The 18088-nt window shown below is 43.4% G+C and overlaps 1 protein-coding gene across 4 annotated transcripts in view; it reads right to left on the bottom strand.

The window, feature by feature from the left end:
* The window catches only part of RALYL (RALY RNA binding protein like), a 303777-nt gene that overhangs the window by 27327 nt on the left and 258362 nt on the right, over positions 1-18088 (bottom strand). For all 4 annotated transcript variants that reach the window (XM_075270366.1, XM_075270365.1, XM_075270364.1 and 1 more), the window contains one exon: positions 7508-7665. In XM_075270366.1, coding sequence (XP_075126467.1) covers positions 7508-7665 — 158 coding nt within the window. The remainder of the gene's footprint in view (positions 1-7507; positions 7666-18088) is intronic.

The raw sequence follows: 18088 nt of genomic DNA on the forward strand, positions 1-18088 counted from the left end.
TGTCTCATTTATATTTGTATGTTCTCGGTTATCAGCAAATCAACAGATGACTATAATGTTGTTCAAACTTCCATGTTACCAAAGTGACTACTTTCAAGTTACTTTTGGTTTTCTGGCAGCATTTGTATCATCAATACATTTTGTAATATACTTTAATAACAGATTTCGGCTCCTTTATGTGAAACCCTGCTTTGATTTCTATCGTCTGTCCCAATTCTGTATTGGCATTAGTATTGGTATTGTCATCGTTTTTGATAGGGAGATTGGGAGAAGTACAAGTATAAAGAAGGGAATACATAGTGTCAGTATAAGGATGACATATAACTTTTTATTTAAATACATTAAAATCCCCCCAAAAATACAAACCATAGGAGACCAATCCCATCTTACAGTGCCTCTTAAAGAGGACCTTTCACCATTTGGGGCACATGAGGTTTAATACACTGCTAGAAAGCCGACAGTGAGCTGAATTCAGCGCAAATATCAGCTTTCCATGTCTGTGCCCCCGGTGAAGAGCTATCGGTGCCGGTATCATAACTCTTCACTGTCAGAAGGGCGTTTCTGACAGTCAATCAGGAACGTCCTTCCTCACAGCAGTGTCTATTGCGCTGTACTGTGAGAGCGGTGAGGAAAGCCTCCATATAAGAGTAGAGCGTTCCTCACTGCTCAGCATCATTGCTGGATGGTAAGCAATGCCCCCTCTTACAGTACAGAGCAATAGATGCTGCTGTGATGAAGGGCGTCCCTGACTGACTGTCAGAAACGCCCTTCTGACAGTGAAGAGCTACTGTACCAACACCAATAACTCTTCACCAGGGTCACAGAAAGGGAAAGTCGATAGTGCGCTGAATTCAGCACACTGTCGGCTTTCTAGCAGTATATTAAATCACATGTGCCCCAGGAGGTGAAAGGTCTTCTTTAAATACTGTCTCCTTTTCAGTGTATATCCCTTCACCATACATGGAGGTGTTATAATTTTTCTAAAGCATCTAATACACAGGTTGTTTATCTTGGTGCCATATGAAAACTGAAAATCTCAGGTTTAATATGACACCAAAGACATGGTTCTATAGTTTATAATGCCTGAAACATAAGTGTATGATGTGACCTCCCCCCCCAGTCTCTATACTTCCCCTATACTTACTCCTCATCAGAAGCAGTGAGGAATTCTAATTCCAATAGCAAAACAGGGGGCAGAAAGTGAATATCAGTACAAGATTTCACAGAAAGGAACCAAAATCTGTTAATAAAGTATATTACAAAATGTATTATTGACAAAAATTCCCATCACAAGAACTGGATGAGCACAGATAAATAGCATACACATATTCTAACACGGTATCACAAAATTATGTTTTTTTTCATAGCTGGTCATCTCATGCCACACTTCTCTGGATACATATTGAACCAAGAGGAAAACCTATGGGAAGACAAACTGTATGTCTCCATATGTCCAATTCTGAAAACCTTAAAAAAAAATTCACAAATCTAAGTCTGAATTATCTTAGTAGTTCACTTTAGGTCTAACTTTTGTTGATATACTATATTCCAAGACTGGTCAACCCATGGCACATGGGAGCCAACTAGCCAAGTATAGGACCCCATGGTATATTTCCAACCACCCAAGGCCAGCACCCCTCAAGATATTTTTCACTATCCTACTATAGGGCACAAAGTTTGGGGTCATCACTGAGGGGACTAACAAGACCCCATCAGACAAATAGTATTTGTATGAAAACTACAGCCATAAACCCAAGCTATCGTATATTTGGACATACAGTATGGTTAAGCACGTACGGCTGCCCATCAGCAATAGTGATGCCGCAGTTTTGCTTGGGCATGTCGGTTCTTTTAGTCTTTCTTGGGTACGATTGTTACAATGATAATATTGTTCCTACTCATACAGAAATTTGTCATGTTTGCTTGAAGGGAAAAACCTGGGCTTTGAAAGAGAAAAAAAAAAAAAGTACTGTACTGTGCAAGTGAAATCAGCCATATTCATGACTAAGCAGTGATGACCTATATACGGTAGTATGTTTTAGATCTCCAGCACATGATGACTGACATTTTATTAATTCTCAGAGTATTGCTCATTTTGTCCTATTAAAAATACACTGTCCATTCTGGAATTACATTATCTGTTCCTGGAATTTTCCTGATGGTTGCAGAGAGGTCGCCCTGGCCACTTTATAGGGCAAACATGAATGCAGTTCTGGTAGAACAGTAAAGAAGCAACTCAGTAACTTGTTTCCACATATAATGCTATCTCGTAGCAATATTCCAGCGGTGTAATATATTTCATCCCAGCTCAGTGGATCTATAATATTAGAACCCTTTCATTATCGGCATCGGTGTCATTTGATCACCGGTCTGCCCAACAGCCTTGCTCCCTTGTGTAGACAGGATATCAGTCTCCTTCTTGTGGCTGATTTACTGTGAGGATTTCATCATCCTCTATCACATTCTTCCAGGCAGCTCTCAGAAACCTATCCTCCTCACCCATCTACACCCTTCTTGTTCCTCTGCTCTGCTGAATATGACATTTCTCCTCTGTATTAGAGCTCAGGATCACAGTGATACAGTATGCAGTATTAGCTGAGTCCATACAATGCTTAGCTCTAGAGTTTTAATACTCAATGTCTATTTGAGCATCATACTGCTCATCCCTGCCTCATTAGAGATGAGCGAACACTAAAATGTTCGAGGTTCGAAATTCGATTCGAACAGCCGCTCACTGTTCGAGTGTTCGAATGGGTTTCGAACCCCATTATAGTCTATGGGGAACATAAACTCGTTAAGGGGGAAACCCAAATTCGTGTCTGGAGGGTCACCAAGTCCACTATGACACCCCAGGAAATGATACCAACACCCTGGAATGACACTGGGACAGCAGGGGAAGCATGTCTGGGGGCATAAAAGTCACTTTATTTCATGGAAATCCCTGTCAGTTTGCGATTTTCGCAAGCTAACTTTTCCCCATAGAAATGCATTGGCCAGTGCTGATTGGCCAGAGTACGGAACTCGACCAATCAGCGCTGGCTCTGCTGGAGGAGGCGGAGTCTAAGATAGCTCCACACCAGTCTCCATTCAGGTCCGACCTTAGACTCCGCCTCCTCCGGCAGAGCCAGCGCTGATTGGCCGAAGGCTGGCCAATGCATTCCTATGCGAATGCAGACTTAGCAGTGCTGAGTCAGTTTTGCTCAACTACACATCTGATGCACACTCGGCACTGCTACATCAGATGTAGCAATCTGATGTAGCAGAGCCGAGGGTGCACTAGAACCCCTGTGCAAACTCAGTTCACGCTAATAGAATGCATTGGCCAGCGCTGATTGGCCAATGCATTCTATTAGCCCGATGAAGTAGAGCTGAATGTGTGTGTTAAGCACACACATTCAGCACTGCTTCATCAAGCCAATACAATGCATTAGCCAGTGCTGATTGGCCAGAGTACGGAATTCGGCCAATCAGCGCTGGCTCTGCTGGAGGAGGCGGAGTCTAAGATCGCTCCACACCAGTCTCCATTCAGGTCCGACCTTAGACTCCGCCTCCTCCGGCAGAGCCAGCGCTGATTGGCCGAAGGCTGGCCAATGCATTCCTATGCGAATGCAGACTTAGCAGTGCTGAGTCAGTTTTGCTCAACTACACATCTGATGCACACTCGGCACTGCTACATCAGATGTAGCAATCTGATGTAGCAGAGCCGAGGGTGCACTAGAACCCCTGTGCAAACTCAGTTCACGCTAATAGAATGCATTGGCCAGCGCTGATTGGCCAATGCATTCTATTAGCCCGATGAAGTAGAGCTGAATGTGTGTGCTAAGCACACACATTCAGCACTGCTTCATCAAGCCAATACAATGCATTAGCCAGTGCTGATTGGCCAGAGTACGGAATTCGGCCAATCAGCGCTGGCCAATGCATTCTATTAGCCCGATGAAGTAGAGCTGAATGTGTGTGCTAAGCACACACATTCAGCACTGCTTCATCAAGCCAATACAATGCATTAGCCAGTGCTGATTGGCCAGAGTACGGAATTCGGCCAATCAGCGCTGGCTCTGCTGGAGGAGGCGGAGTCTAAGATCGCTCCACACCAGTCTCCATTCAGGTCCGACCTTAGACTCCGCCTCCTCCGGCAGAGCCAGCGCTGATTGGCCGAAGGCTGGCCAATGCATTCCTATGCGAATGCAGACTTAGCAGTGCTGAGTCAGTTTTGCTCAACTACACATCTGATGCACACTCGGCACTGCTACATCAGATGTAGCAATCTGATGTAGCAGAGCCGAGGGTGCACTAGAACCCCTGTGCAAACTCAGTTCACGCTAATAGAATGCATTGGCCAGCGCTGATTGGCCAATGCATTCTATTAGCCCGATGAAGTAGAGCTGAATGTGTGTGCTAAGCACACACATTCAGCACTGCTTCATCAAGCCAATACAATGCATTAGCCAGTGCTGATTGGCCAGAGTACGGAATTCGGCCAATCAGCGCTGGCCAATGCATTCTATTAGCCCGATGAAGTAGAGCTGAATGTGTGTGCTTAGCACACACATTCAGCACTGCTTCATCAAGCCAATACAATGCATTAGCCAGGGGGCCACACGGTGGCTCAGTGGTTAGCACTGCAGCCTTGCAGCGCTGGAGTCCTGGTGTTCAAATCCCGCCATGGACAAAAAACCATCTGCAAGGAGTTTGTATGTTCTCCCCGTGTTTGCATGGATTTCCATCCCATATTATAAAAAAAGACATACTGATAGGGAAAAATGTACATTGTGAGCTCTAAGTGGGGCTCACAATCTACATTTAAAAAAAAAAAAAAAAAAGCGCTGATTGGCCAATGTATTCTATTAGCCTGATGAAGTAGAGCTGAAAAAAAAAAAAAAAGCGCTGATTGGCCAATGTATTCTATTAGCCTGATGAAGTAGAGCTGAATGTGTGTGCTAAGCACACACATTCAGCTCTACTTCATCGGGCTAATAGAATGCATTGGCCAGCGCTGATTGGCCAGAGTACGGAACTCGACCAATCAGCGCTGGCTCTGCTGGAGGAGGCGGAGTCTAAGATCGCTCCACACCAGTCTCCATTCAGGTCCGACCTTAGACTCCGCCTCCTCCAGCAGAGCCAGCGCTGATTGGCCGAATTCCGTACTCTGGCCAATCAGCACTGGCTAATGCATTGTATTGGCTTGATGAAGCAGTGCTGAATGTGTGTGCTTAGCACACACATTCAGCTCTACTTCATCGGGCTAATAGAATGCATTGGCCAATCAGCGCTGGCCAATGCATTCTATTAGCGTGAACTGAGTTTGCACAGGGGTTCTAGTGCACCCTCGGCTCTGCTACATCAGATTGCTACATCTGATGTAGCAGTGCCGAGTGTGCATCAGATGTGTAGTTGAGCAAAACTGACTCAGCACTGCTAAGTCTCTGCATTCGCATAGGAATGCATTGGCCAGCCTTCGGCCAATCAGCGCTGGCTCTGCCGGAGGAGGCGGAGTCTAAGGTCGGACCTGAATGGAGACTGGTGTGGAGCGATCTTAGACTCCGCCTCCTCCAGCAGAGCCAGCGCTGATTGGTCGAGTTCCGTACTCTGGCCAATCAGCGCTGGCCAATGCATTCTATTAGCCCGATGAAGTAGAGCTGAATGTGTGTGCTTAGCACACACATTCAGCTCTACTTCATCAGGCTAATAGAATACATTGGCCAATCAGCGCTGGCCAATGCATTCTATTAGCTTGATGAAGCAGAGTGTGCACAAGGGTTCAAGCGCACCCTCGGCTCTGATGTAGCAGAGCTGAGGGTGCACAAGGGTTCAAGTGCACCCTCGGCTCTCCTACATCAGAGCCGAGGGTGCGCTTGAACCCTTGTGCAGCCTCGGCTCTGCTACATCAGAGCCGAGGGTGCGCTTGAACCCTTGTGCACACTCTGCTTCATCAAGCTAATAGAATGCATTGGCCAGCACTGATTGGCCAGAGTACGGAATTCGGCCAATCAGCGCTGGCCAATGCATCCCTATGGGAAAAAGTTTATCTCACAAAAATCACAATTACACACCCGATAGAGCCCCAAAAAGTTATTTTTAATAACATTCCCCCCTAAATAAAGGTTATCCCTAGCTATCCCTGCCTGTACAGCTATCCCTGTCTCATAGTCACAAAGTTCACATTCTCATATGACCCGGATTTGAAATCCACTATTCGTCTAAAATGGAGGTCACCTGATTTCGGCAGCCAATGACTTTTTCCAATTTTTTTCAATGCCCCCAGTGTCGTAGTTCCTGTCCCACCTCCCCTGCGCTGTTATTGGTGCAAAAAAGGCGCCAGGGAAGGTGGGAGGGGAATCGAATTTTGGCGCACTTTACCACGTGGTGTTCGATTCGATTCGAACATGGCGAACACCCTGATATCCGATCGAACATGTGTTCGATAGAACACTGTTCGCTCATCTCTATGCCTCATACTTGTAAGAGCTGACAGGAAGAAACCTATCACCAGCAGAAACGACATTTTGTGTCTCATAGGAATACACTGAAACCTCTGCACACATGACTTTTATGCTAGTGCTTTCTCTCACTTTTTTGGGGGAGCAAAGGAGAGGCAGACCACTGAAATTGCAGTCACGCTGACATCCCAGTGGACCCCATTGACCGTAATGAGGTCCCTCGGGTGTCAGTTGTTTTGAGACTGAAAGCAGCAGAGAAAAAAATCCTCCATGTTGGACTTTTTTTTCTGCGATTTACAGCCGACTCGGTGATCCAATGGAGACTCCAATGCAGATGTGAACCTAGCCTTAGATAATAGAGAAATGTAGTCTGGAGATTATCATCATTTTTCTTATCCTAGGCTTAACCCACTGCCTCCTGCTTGTGATTAATAGATTTCTCTCTATCAGAGCTTAGGAGCAGGAGCCTCAGCATTAAAAAAGGATCTGCCTCCAGGTCTGAAAAGTTCAATGACATTCATTGTTTTGTGCATCCGGATGTATTCAGCCACACCGAAGATAAAAGTCCTCCAAGTGTTGATGCAAATTAGGGTATACTAGCTAAGTGGTGGCTTCTCTGCGTGCTGCATGTTATACAGTATTACCACCTATTAGGCTAGTATACTGTATAGCGTTTTTTTGGGGGGGATTTGATACCATGTGAAAGTATTTTATACTAACCCTGCCTTAATAATAAAAAAAAAACCCTTTAAGCCCCTGTATTCTCTAAACAGAGGAAAGAGACAGATATGTTATTCTCTTGACAGTTAGGGTGCATTTACATGGCGTTAACGCGACTGCAAACATGCACCGTCAAAAACGCGGCGCAAACGTCCCGTAAACGCGGCGCATTGCGCGCCTTGTTTACTCCGTGTGAATGCACCCTAACAGTGAATTAGATTTCCCTGCAATTCCCTGAACGCTTTTCTCTTATGTGTAATTGCTGTTATTTTTTAATAACAATTTTCCAAACAGAATTTTTTACTTTACCATAATGAATATATAATACAGTAATGAAGGTCACTCACATTTGGATGAGGAGCCGCTTGTGGCAGATCTTGAGCCTCCTTTTAAGGAGAAAACTCCTTTGCCTCTGCGTGTTGCTGGCACTGTTATGCGGGGTCGTTTTAAAGGGATAACTGCACGAGGAGGAGGAGGAACGCGCCCATGTCCGTAGTCAAACAACCTTCAAAATGAAATTACATTATTAGGTATTATTATGTGTATCAAAATATTGTATCAAACTGTCCAATATTAAATAAGTGATAAAAGTGGTATCAGAACCAGCTAAAGGGAGTCTGTCCATAGGGTGAAGTATACTAAATCCCCAACACCGTTAAGTTCAGTTCAGATTAGTGTTTGGGGACTCCGTCCCCTTTTTTCCTTCACAAGCAGGACTTTCAGGTGGAAACCCCACAGATCCCATTATAGTTTATGTGGTTCACTGTTTTCCACCAGTAACCGTTTTGCTGTTGCTGTTTTTCAGGTTCCCAAATGGAGCCGAAGAACGGAAACCGAATACTAGTGTTAACCTAACATAAAATAGGTCAGGCTCAACCTGAACACTTTTTACCCCCATGAATATTCCTTCCTCCATTGTGGAGATATTCATTTATTTCATAATATGCAAATGAGAAAACAAATGTCTCCATTGCTCCAAAATGTTGTACTCCCCAATGCACCCTATTTTCCCTTTCCTTCTTTGAGTGATGGGTCTAGCTTTTTTTTTTTTTTTTAATGTAGAGTCTGAGCCCCATATAGAGATATACAGATTTTTCTTCCTATCAGTATGTCTTTGTAGAACGGGAGAAAATCCACGCAAACACGGGGAGAACATACAAACTCCTTGCAGATGTTGTTCCTGACAGGATTCGAACCCAGGACTCCAGCGCTGTAAGGCTAAGCACTGAGCCACCGTGTTGCCCCAGTGATGGGTCTAGCTTTTTGCATAGCACTATGGCCCTGCCACTCAAAGATAAAAGCGGAGAAGGAGGGCAATCCTGGCAGTGTGAGGCATAGCAGTTTGGAGCAATGGAGCCGCCCTTGGTGTTCCAGAAGGTTCATTTGCATATATTGAAATAGATGAATATCCCTGCAATAGAGGGATGGATTTTCATGGGTAAAAAGGCGTTGTATTGAGGTGAGCCTGACTTATCTAACTGTTTTATCAGACTAACATGTTTCACCCTGGAGTTAACGTTAGAATGTCATCCTGTAGAGCTTCTTATGTATTACAGTTAAGTAGACAGCATGTACATGACCCAGAAGTCTGATCAATTCAGAAGCCGAGATCTCAGATACAGAGGAATAGCCTGAAGCAGCGATGAGAAAAAATGCAAACCCCCTGCCTTCTGTAAACCATCAGATATAAAGTATGTTTGTACAGAGGTTTAGTGGTCTTTATTGTAGAAAATTTACAGTGCAAGGGATCTCCTCTGCCACCCACAATGCAGAAAATAAATGAAGGTACAGTACAGACCAAAAGTTTGGACACACCTTCTCATTCAAAGAGTTTTCTGTATTTTCATGACTATGACAATTGTAGATTCACACTGAAGGCATCAAAACTATAAGTATCACATGTGGAATTATATCTCTCTATATTATTAAAAATGAATTTCTCTCTGTCTGTCTGTTCTCTATTGCAAACCAAACGACTGTACTGATCTTCACCAAATTTGGTACAGAGATACTTCAGGTATCCGGGAAGGTTTAAGACAAGACTCCAACTAGCTCGGATGTACCGTTGCTGAGATACAGCATTCCAAACACAATGCCTCCCCCTTAGCCAATACAAACCTACAAGTGTTCCACTCACATTCCAACTGCAATACACACGGTCACTCCACATGCACAATACAACACTGACATCCAAACTGAGATACATGCATCAGAGGATTAGATACACAGATCAGCACACAGTATCACACGCCAGAGGATTAGATACACGCGTCTGCACCCAGTTCCACACACCAGAGGATTAAATACGCGCTTCTGCACACTGTTCCACACACTGAAGGATTAGATACGTGCGTCTGCACATGGTTCCACATGCCGAAGGATTGGATGTGCGCCTCTGCACACAGTTCCACACACCAGAACATAAGATAAGCACATCAGTTGTACAAGCCATAGGATTAGATACACACATCTGCATACAGTACCACATGCCGTATTATTAGATACGAGTGTCTAAACACAGTTTCACATGCCGTAGGATTAGATACGCGCCTCTTCACACAATACCACACAGGAGAGGATTAGATATGCACATCTGCACACAGTTCAACACGCTGGAGGATTAGATACGCATGTCTTCACATAGGACCACCACCAGAGGATTAGATATGTGCATCTACACACAGTACCACATGGGGGAGGATTAGATACGCACAACTGCACACAGTACCACACGCCAGAGGATTGGATATGCACATCTTCACACAGTTCCACATGCCAGAGATTAGAAATTCACGTCTGCACACAGTACCACATGCCGTAGTATTAGATATGCGCGTCTGCACACAGTTTCACACGCTGAAGGATTAGATACGCACGTCTGCACACAGTACCATACGCCGAGGGATTGGATACATGCGTCTGCGCACACAGTATCACATGCCAGAGGATTGGATACGAGCATCTGCACACAGTTCCACACACCAGAGGATTAGATAAGCACGTCTGCATACAGTACCAAATGCCTTAGGATTAGATACGTGCGTCTGCTTACAGTTCCATACGCCAGAGGATTAGATATTAGATACATGCATCTGCGCGCAGTACCACATGCCAGAGGATTAGATATGTGCATCTGCACACAGTACCACACCAACAAGGATTAGATACTTGCATGTATACACAGTACTATACGGGGAAGGATTAGATACAGCTTTACTCCAGGTATCCATAACAACTGATCACAGGTTTTTCACTGATATCCAAAATGAGATACACATAATCACATGACGCTTATGGATATACATACATGCAACATATAAAATACACCAGTGCAAAATTAGACAATTCTTATGGGGCCACTACACAAACATAAAATGTAATATACTTGTGCGAAGCCGGGTTCTCCTGCTAGTAATGTCCAAAATGCAAAAAACTTTGGTCATGTATTTTTTGTTTTTTCTACCTTTTACATGGAGTTTTTGTATTGTCTTGGATAATGGAATAAAGTAAAAGTTTTATTAATGAAGAGGATTGTCGCAGATCCATCTTTAACCTGAAATTGGTATATACACTCTCCTGCTAGTACTTAATAAAAAAGTGTGAAACAACTGAAAATATGTCTTATATTCTCGGTTCTTCAAAGTAGCCACCTTTTGCTTTGATTCCTGCTTTGCACACTCTTGGCATTCTCTTGATGAGCTTCAAGAGGTAGTCACCGGAAATGGTTTTCACTTCACAGGTGTGCCCTGTCAGGTTTAATAAGTGGGATTTCTTGCCTTATAATTGAGGTTGGGACCATCAGTTGTGTTGTGCAGAAGTCAGGTGGATACACAGCTGATAGTCCTACTGAATAGACTGTTAGAATTTGTATTATGGCAAGAAAAAAGCAGCTAAGTAAAGAAAAATTAGTGGCCATCATTACATTAAGAAATGAAGATCAGTCAGTCTGAAAAATTGGGAAAACTTTGAAAGTGTCCTCAAGTGCAGTTGCAAAAACCATCAAGCGCTACAAAGAAACTGGTTCACATGAGGACCACCCCAGGAAAGGAAGACCAAGAGTCACCTCTGCTGCGGAGGATAAGTTCATCCAAGTCACCAGCCTCAGAAATCGCAGGTTAACAGCAACTCAGATTAGAGACCAGGTCAATGCCACATAGCGTTCTAGCAGCAGACACATCTCTATAACAACTGGAAAGAGGAGACTTTGTGCAGCCGCCGGCCTTCATGGTAAAATAGCTGCTAGAAAACCACTGCTAAGGACAGGCAACAAGCAGAAGAGACTTGTTTGGGCTAAAGAACACAAGGAATGGACATTAGACCAGTGGAAATCTGTGCTTTGGTCTGATGAGTCCAAATTTGAGATCTTTGGTTCCAACCACCGTATCTTTGTGCAACGCAGAAAAGGTGAAGGGATGGACTCTACATGCCTGGTTCCCACCATGAAACATGGAGGAGGAGGTGTGATGGTGTGGAGGAGCTTTGCTGGTGACACTGTTGGGGATTTATTCAAAATGAAGGCATACTGAACAAGCATGGCTACCACAGCATATGCAACATCATGCTATTCCATCCGGTTTGAGTTTAGTTGGACCATCATTTATTTTTCAACAGGACAATGACCGCAAACACACCTCTAGGCTGTGTAAGGGCTGTTTGACCAAGAAGGAGAGTGATGGGGTGCTACACCAGATGACCTGGCCTCCACAGTCACCAGACCTGAACCCAATCGAGATGATTTGGGGTGAGCTGGATCGCAGAGAGGCAAAAGGGCGAACAAGTGCTAAGCATCTCTGGGAACTCCTTCAAGACTGTTGGAAGACCATTTCCGGTGACTACCTCTTGAAGCTCATCAAGAGAATGCCAAGAGTGTGCAAAGCAGGAATCAAAGCAAAAGGTGGCTACTTTGAAGACCCTAGAATATAAGACATATTTTCAGTTGTGTCACACTTTTTGGTTAAGTATATAATTCCACATGTGATAATTTATAGTTTTGATGTCTTCAGTGTGAATCTACAATTGTCACAGTCATGAAAATACAGAAAAGTCTTTGAATGAGAAGGTGTGTCCAAACTTTTGGTCTGTACTGTATGTTCACACAGGTTTTTGTCAGCTACTTCAGGTTTTTGAAGCTTTTTGAAGTTTTTGAAGCAGGTTTTTGAAAGTTTTGTTTAAAGCCTTGTAGTTTTTGATGCTATTTTTGAAGGAATTTTCTGAAGCAGTCTTTTGATGTGTGAAAAGCAGAGGCATAACTAAAGGCTCACGAGACCTAGTGCCAAAACTCAGCTCGGGTCCACCTACACAACTTCTTCTTATAACCCTCAGCCATCTGTACATTTCTACCCGACTGTCATGAAGACTTGTTCACATCTGTCTACACAAAAACTTCCCACCATTCCAATCCCCTCAAACAGTAATAATGCCCCGTTTTGTGTTACAGCCTCGTCCATAGAATCTCTCCTTGACTATTTGTTGCTGACCAAATAATATCGAACTGGTTAAGCTTTCTGTCAGTGGAAGGCTGTGTATCATAAATCATCTCACTCTAGCTCACCAGAGGACAGGAGTAATAGATTTATGTACAGATTGTCAGCCATCAATGAAAACTCAGAAAGGAGGTCAAAGACGTTTCTCCAACCTTAGAATGCTGAGGGTGACTTGTCAGTCCCCTTGGCTTCAGGACCTGGTCACAAAATCTGCAACTAAAAAGCAACCTGGGGCTCTAACCTTGAGACCAAAATTTTCAAACACTCTGTTTATTCAAAGTCAGATCATAAAATACCATACACACACTTAAAAAGGATTATTATCCAGTATCTGTCACACATAAACCAATGAGCCCCAGTACAGACAACTGGTAAAATCATACTGAAAATAAGCGATAAATGGTTTTGTAATATATTGGACCAAACTGGATTTTTCTTTCGAAATTTCTTTTTTTTTTTAAAGATTTTTTCACATATAACTAGTAAAATACTTAACAATGGTATACTATAGGAAATGTAGATAAGTAACGATAATATACATCTTATATATCGCTATAGTAACCAAGTATGAGCAATTAACTTGAAGAGTAGAAAATATGGGGAAGAGATGTCAAGTGAACCGTTTCATTAAGCTGCAGTCAAGAGCGGCTTCTGAAGGTAAAACATAGAAGAATAGCATAGAGGTATAGCGTAGAGGAATAGCGTAGGGGTAAAGCGTAGAGGTATAGCGTATTGGTATAGCGTAGCGGTATAGCATAGAGGAATAGTGTAGAGGTATAGCATGGAGGTATAGAGTAGAGTCATAGCGTAGAGGAATAGCGTAGGGGTAAAGTGTAGAGGTATAGCATTGAGGTATAGCATAGGGGTATAGTGTAGCGGTATAGCGTAGAGGTATAGCATTGAGGTATAGTGTAGTGGTATAGCATAGAGGTATAGCGTAGCGGTATAGCATAGTGGAATTGTATAGGCCTGTGTATGTGAACCGCAAACCCTGCCCCAGATGTGGTTGGAAGGTGAGACGTCAATCATTGAGAAACTAACGTTAACTCTTAGCAAACCAGTTGTAATTCAGAGTACAGGCTGGACTGATGCACTGCAGCAAACTCTCAGCTGTGCTAACAGAATACAACAGAAGGCTGAGGAGCAGGGGATTATAAGTGGAGACATGCCTCCTGCGAGAGAATGTATTGAGAGAAAAAAGCACAACTTCTGGCCTACAAGGCTGGTCATATTGCTGGGCATGTCTCAAGGTTCAGCTGCTCTTATAGACATCACATTGCATCTTCACCTGTCAGCAGAAAGCTATGGTTTGTGTTTGTGTACCAGGAGTACTTGGCGCTGGTTATGTTTTTTGCTTTCCACCAGTATTTAGTTTATTCGCCTCTTGTAGATGACTTTACTACAGTTTACACCACTTGTAGGAATTACTCAGTGTCTGTATGGTGCAGGCAAAGCCACTCATCATGCCTAAGATATATATATATATATATATATATATATATATATATATATATATATATATATATATATATATATATCTATATCGTGCTTCATCTTAGATTAGAAGTTTATCAAGTATTCCGCAGATAAAAGTTCTTGTTTTTCGTAAGAAGACTCTACCCACACAATGTACTGCATTGCGTTTTGACTGACATATGACAGCTCTAAAGGTTTCGCCTGTTACCATATGCTCTCCTTGCTTCTAAAAGTAGTGATAGAAAAGAAGATGTATGCGCAGGGATCTGTATGGCTGACGTATTCCATCAGATTAATCTGTTATCATTAGGGGAGAGCATCCAATCTCATTCTCTTTGTCTTTATGGCTGGCTATTATTCACATGCAAGGAAATACGGCTCCTTAGAGATATTACTTCTAATCTACATTCATGCAAATGTCTTCAGAGTAATGAATAAATAAAACGTAACGTGCTGAGAAAAATGGAAGCCAATAAATATGGTTTGTACTAATCTGTCGCCTTTGTTGACTGTGTTAATGGATTTACTTAGTAACTTTCATGGTAGCGATAAGGACCTTCAGATACACGATTAGGGACTCAGAATGAGTTTTATGATGGAGAATTCCAGGCACATCATGGCTATAAGAATTTTATAACAATTTTATAACAATTTTATAACAAACCAATCTGAGTCATTTTTACATTTGCCCCTTAGCCCTGAATAAAATATACCTAAATTATGATTGGTTGCAATGGCCAAAACTGGCACAACTGACTACCAGCACTGGACACAAAGCAATAACATGTGATCCACAAGTAGTCACTTGTAGGACTAGTAGCCACAGGTCTGATGAAGACTAAAGCCGGTAATACACATGATACTGTGACCATTTGTACAAAAGATTCCCCCATCAACATTAACATCTACACTCAGTGACGTAATTAAAGTCATGTGGGCCCTGGTGCAATCGTTTCTCTGGAGCCCCCTACCTCATTCGTACAGCGAATTCTTGATAGTGATGGTTATGGGTGGTAAGGAGTTTAATCCACCTTAGTTTGTTTAGGGTAATCTGTGGGTTTCCTTGGCCTATGGGTCAGATGGAAGCTGCAATCTCAGTACTGATGCCAGTGCTTATGGGCCCCTTAAGGCTCCTGGGTCCGGGGTGACTGCACCCTCTGCACCCCCTCAAGTTACGCACCTGGCAGTGGCGTAACTACCGGGGTAGCAGGGGTGTCAGCCTCTTCCTTCTTCCAGCTGGTAATGGGCCCTATTTACTTACCGATCCTGGCAGTGGCGCTGCGGGCCCCACAAACATCATTATTATATTCAGGGTCTGAAGGGAGGTAAGGGAACATAACAAAACACTGTTACTTACCTTTCCACGCTCCGGGCAGGTTCGGGCCTACTTCTGGACGCTCCCTGATGTCACATAACCCGGGACGCAGGTCCTGGTCATGTGACGTCCCGGACGTCATTGAAGACAGCCGACACCACCGAGGACTGCAGTGGAACCGGAGATAGGTAAATAACAGTGTTTTTTATGTTTGTATCCCCTCTCAGTCTCTGATTATTATACTGTGGGTTCTGAAAAGACCCCAGAGTATAATAATTGTTCATGGTTGTCCACAGTGAGGAATAATAATGTGTGCAGGGGCCACTATGGGATATAATACTGTGTGTAGGGGCCACTATGGGGCATAATACTGTGTGCAGGGACCACTATGGGGCATAATAGTGTGTGAAGGGGCCACTATGGGGCATAATACTGTGTGATGGGGCCACTATGCCGCATAATAGTGTGTTCAGGGGCCACTATGGGGCATAATAGTATGTGCAAGGGCCACTATGGGGCATAAAAGAGCGTGCAGGAATGTGTGTGGGGGGGGTCCGTCGGGGGTCTTATGCGGGTGTCAGTCGGGGGAACCCCATGTCAAAAGTTCACCACGGGCCCCTGACGTTCCTAGTTACGCCACTGGCCCCTGGCTACACTGCCTGATAAGGAGGCAAATCATTGAGTCCGTGCAAGTTGACTGATCATCGGTTGAAAGTGGACAATCATGTCAAACGTGGGTATTGGCAGCCGACAACAAGGTGAGAATTTCCAGAATGGCTTATATGTTTTCATGACACCGACATGTCACATTTTTGGTAGGTCATCAAATTCGAACAAGTTAGTCAGCACCACCTATCAAAGTGAAATAAATGGATAGGTGCTAATCTATGGTGAAAACACAAAAAGATGGAGACTGGGGTTAGCCAGCTCTTAACATTGATGGCCTTTCCTTAGGATAAGCCATCAATATTAGATCTGCATGGGTTTGACACCCCAGAACCCCACCGATCACTGATACCAAGATCATGGATAGGTATTGCAGTGCTGACCCATAGACCATAGATCCATTGGTTTTATTAGGAACTGCATAATGCTTTTTTCCCTATGGTGACATCGAAGATCATTTTATTGCTTGTTTTGGGTTTTCTCACAGATCATAAATGATAACTTAGTATCGAAGCAGTATTCCTTGGAGTCTTAAGGTATCTTCATGACGTCGATTTTGTCGCTAATTTTAGGTGGATTCTTCCTTAAGATCAGCATTAGATTCTGCTCTGAATCTTCCTACCATTACATCCTTCAGAGATCAAAGCAGGGCACTGAAAAAATAAGAGTCCTGCTTGATCTTACAGAAGCCGTGGCATCAGACTCTCCATTCATTAGTGGGCGAAAGCCATGGCAGAAAACTGGAGGGGCAGAAATGGAAGAGAAATGGGAAGTGGAAGTCTACCTCTAATTCCTCTTCCATTCCCACCATGTGTACATCCCCTTAACGTACAAGGCGGTCTTTAAAGAGAGAAATCACCGTCTCATAAGATGTTTACCTCAATTTGACAATTTTTTTGAAAACTTCTTCTAAGATCATAATGTTTCTGGAGTAATTGGGATTTCTTCTCGCAGTGTTGATTTGGTTGGCTGCACATTGACAATAGAACAATAATAATAGGATTTATTTTCTTGCACAGGATTGCAATCACATTTCCGAATTGATTATGATGATGTGTTATCAAGGAGACGCAGGATAATGTCGATGTGCGCATCAGTTTCACTTGAATGTTTTGCCAACTTTTTTTTCTATTTGCTATTTTTGAAGCTTAATACACAGAACCAGATTTACATCTCAGGAGTCTGTCGGCAGAAATGTTATTTGGATAGATTATTATTAGCGTAAATTTAAGGTAGAAGGGGCCAAATGGAAGCTGCAATCTCAATACTAATGCCAGTGCTTATGGGCCTCCTAAGGCTCCTGGGCCTGGGGTGACTGCACCCTCTGCACCCCCTCGGCGTAAATTTAAGGTAGAAAGGCCAGTACTCCATAGATACCTGAACTTGTAGCAGAAGGGGAGCTGTATAGCTCTATAGTACACCCAAAAGGAGTTAAAAATGTTTCTCTATTATATTACACTACTACTTTGTTCCCTATGAACTGCCATTGTTTTAATGCATTACTTGGGACTATTATACTGAGCTTTACCTTTTCTTCCTTGAAAATGACATCACAACCCCTGGCCACATGGTCATGCCGAGGATCAGCGTGGCTAAGTCGTAGCACAACCATATGACCGATGGGTGTGATGTCACTTCCTAAGAAGAGGAAGTACAACTCAGTATCGTAGTCCTGGGTAATCCCTTTAATATTATTGTTGCTTTGGACTATACCACTTTGACAGTTATGCTTTGAGAGTCCTCCTTTAAGAGAAATGTAAATCGTCAACAGTCCTAGAAGTTGCCAAAAATAGGGGTGAGCTAAAGCTACAAATGGGATAGTTCCCCTTATATTATAGGGAACAGAGGAGAGCTTAGAGTTTGGCAGTCAAAACCACATGTTGAGGTGGATACAGCAGCAATTGTTGGCAATTGTAACAGCAGCACCAAAATCTCAGAAATTCTAGAATAGAATCAGAGTATTGTGACTTCAGCCCTGCCGTTCCTGC

Source organism: Leptodactylus fuscus, chromosome 4 (genome assembly GCF_031893055.1).
Source record: "Leptodactylus fuscus isolate aLepFus1 chromosome 4, aLepFus1.hap2, whole genome shotgun sequence".
Classification (NCBI taxonomy): Eukaryota; Metazoa; Chordata; class Amphibia; order Anura; family Leptodactylidae; genus Leptodactylus; species Leptodactylus fuscus.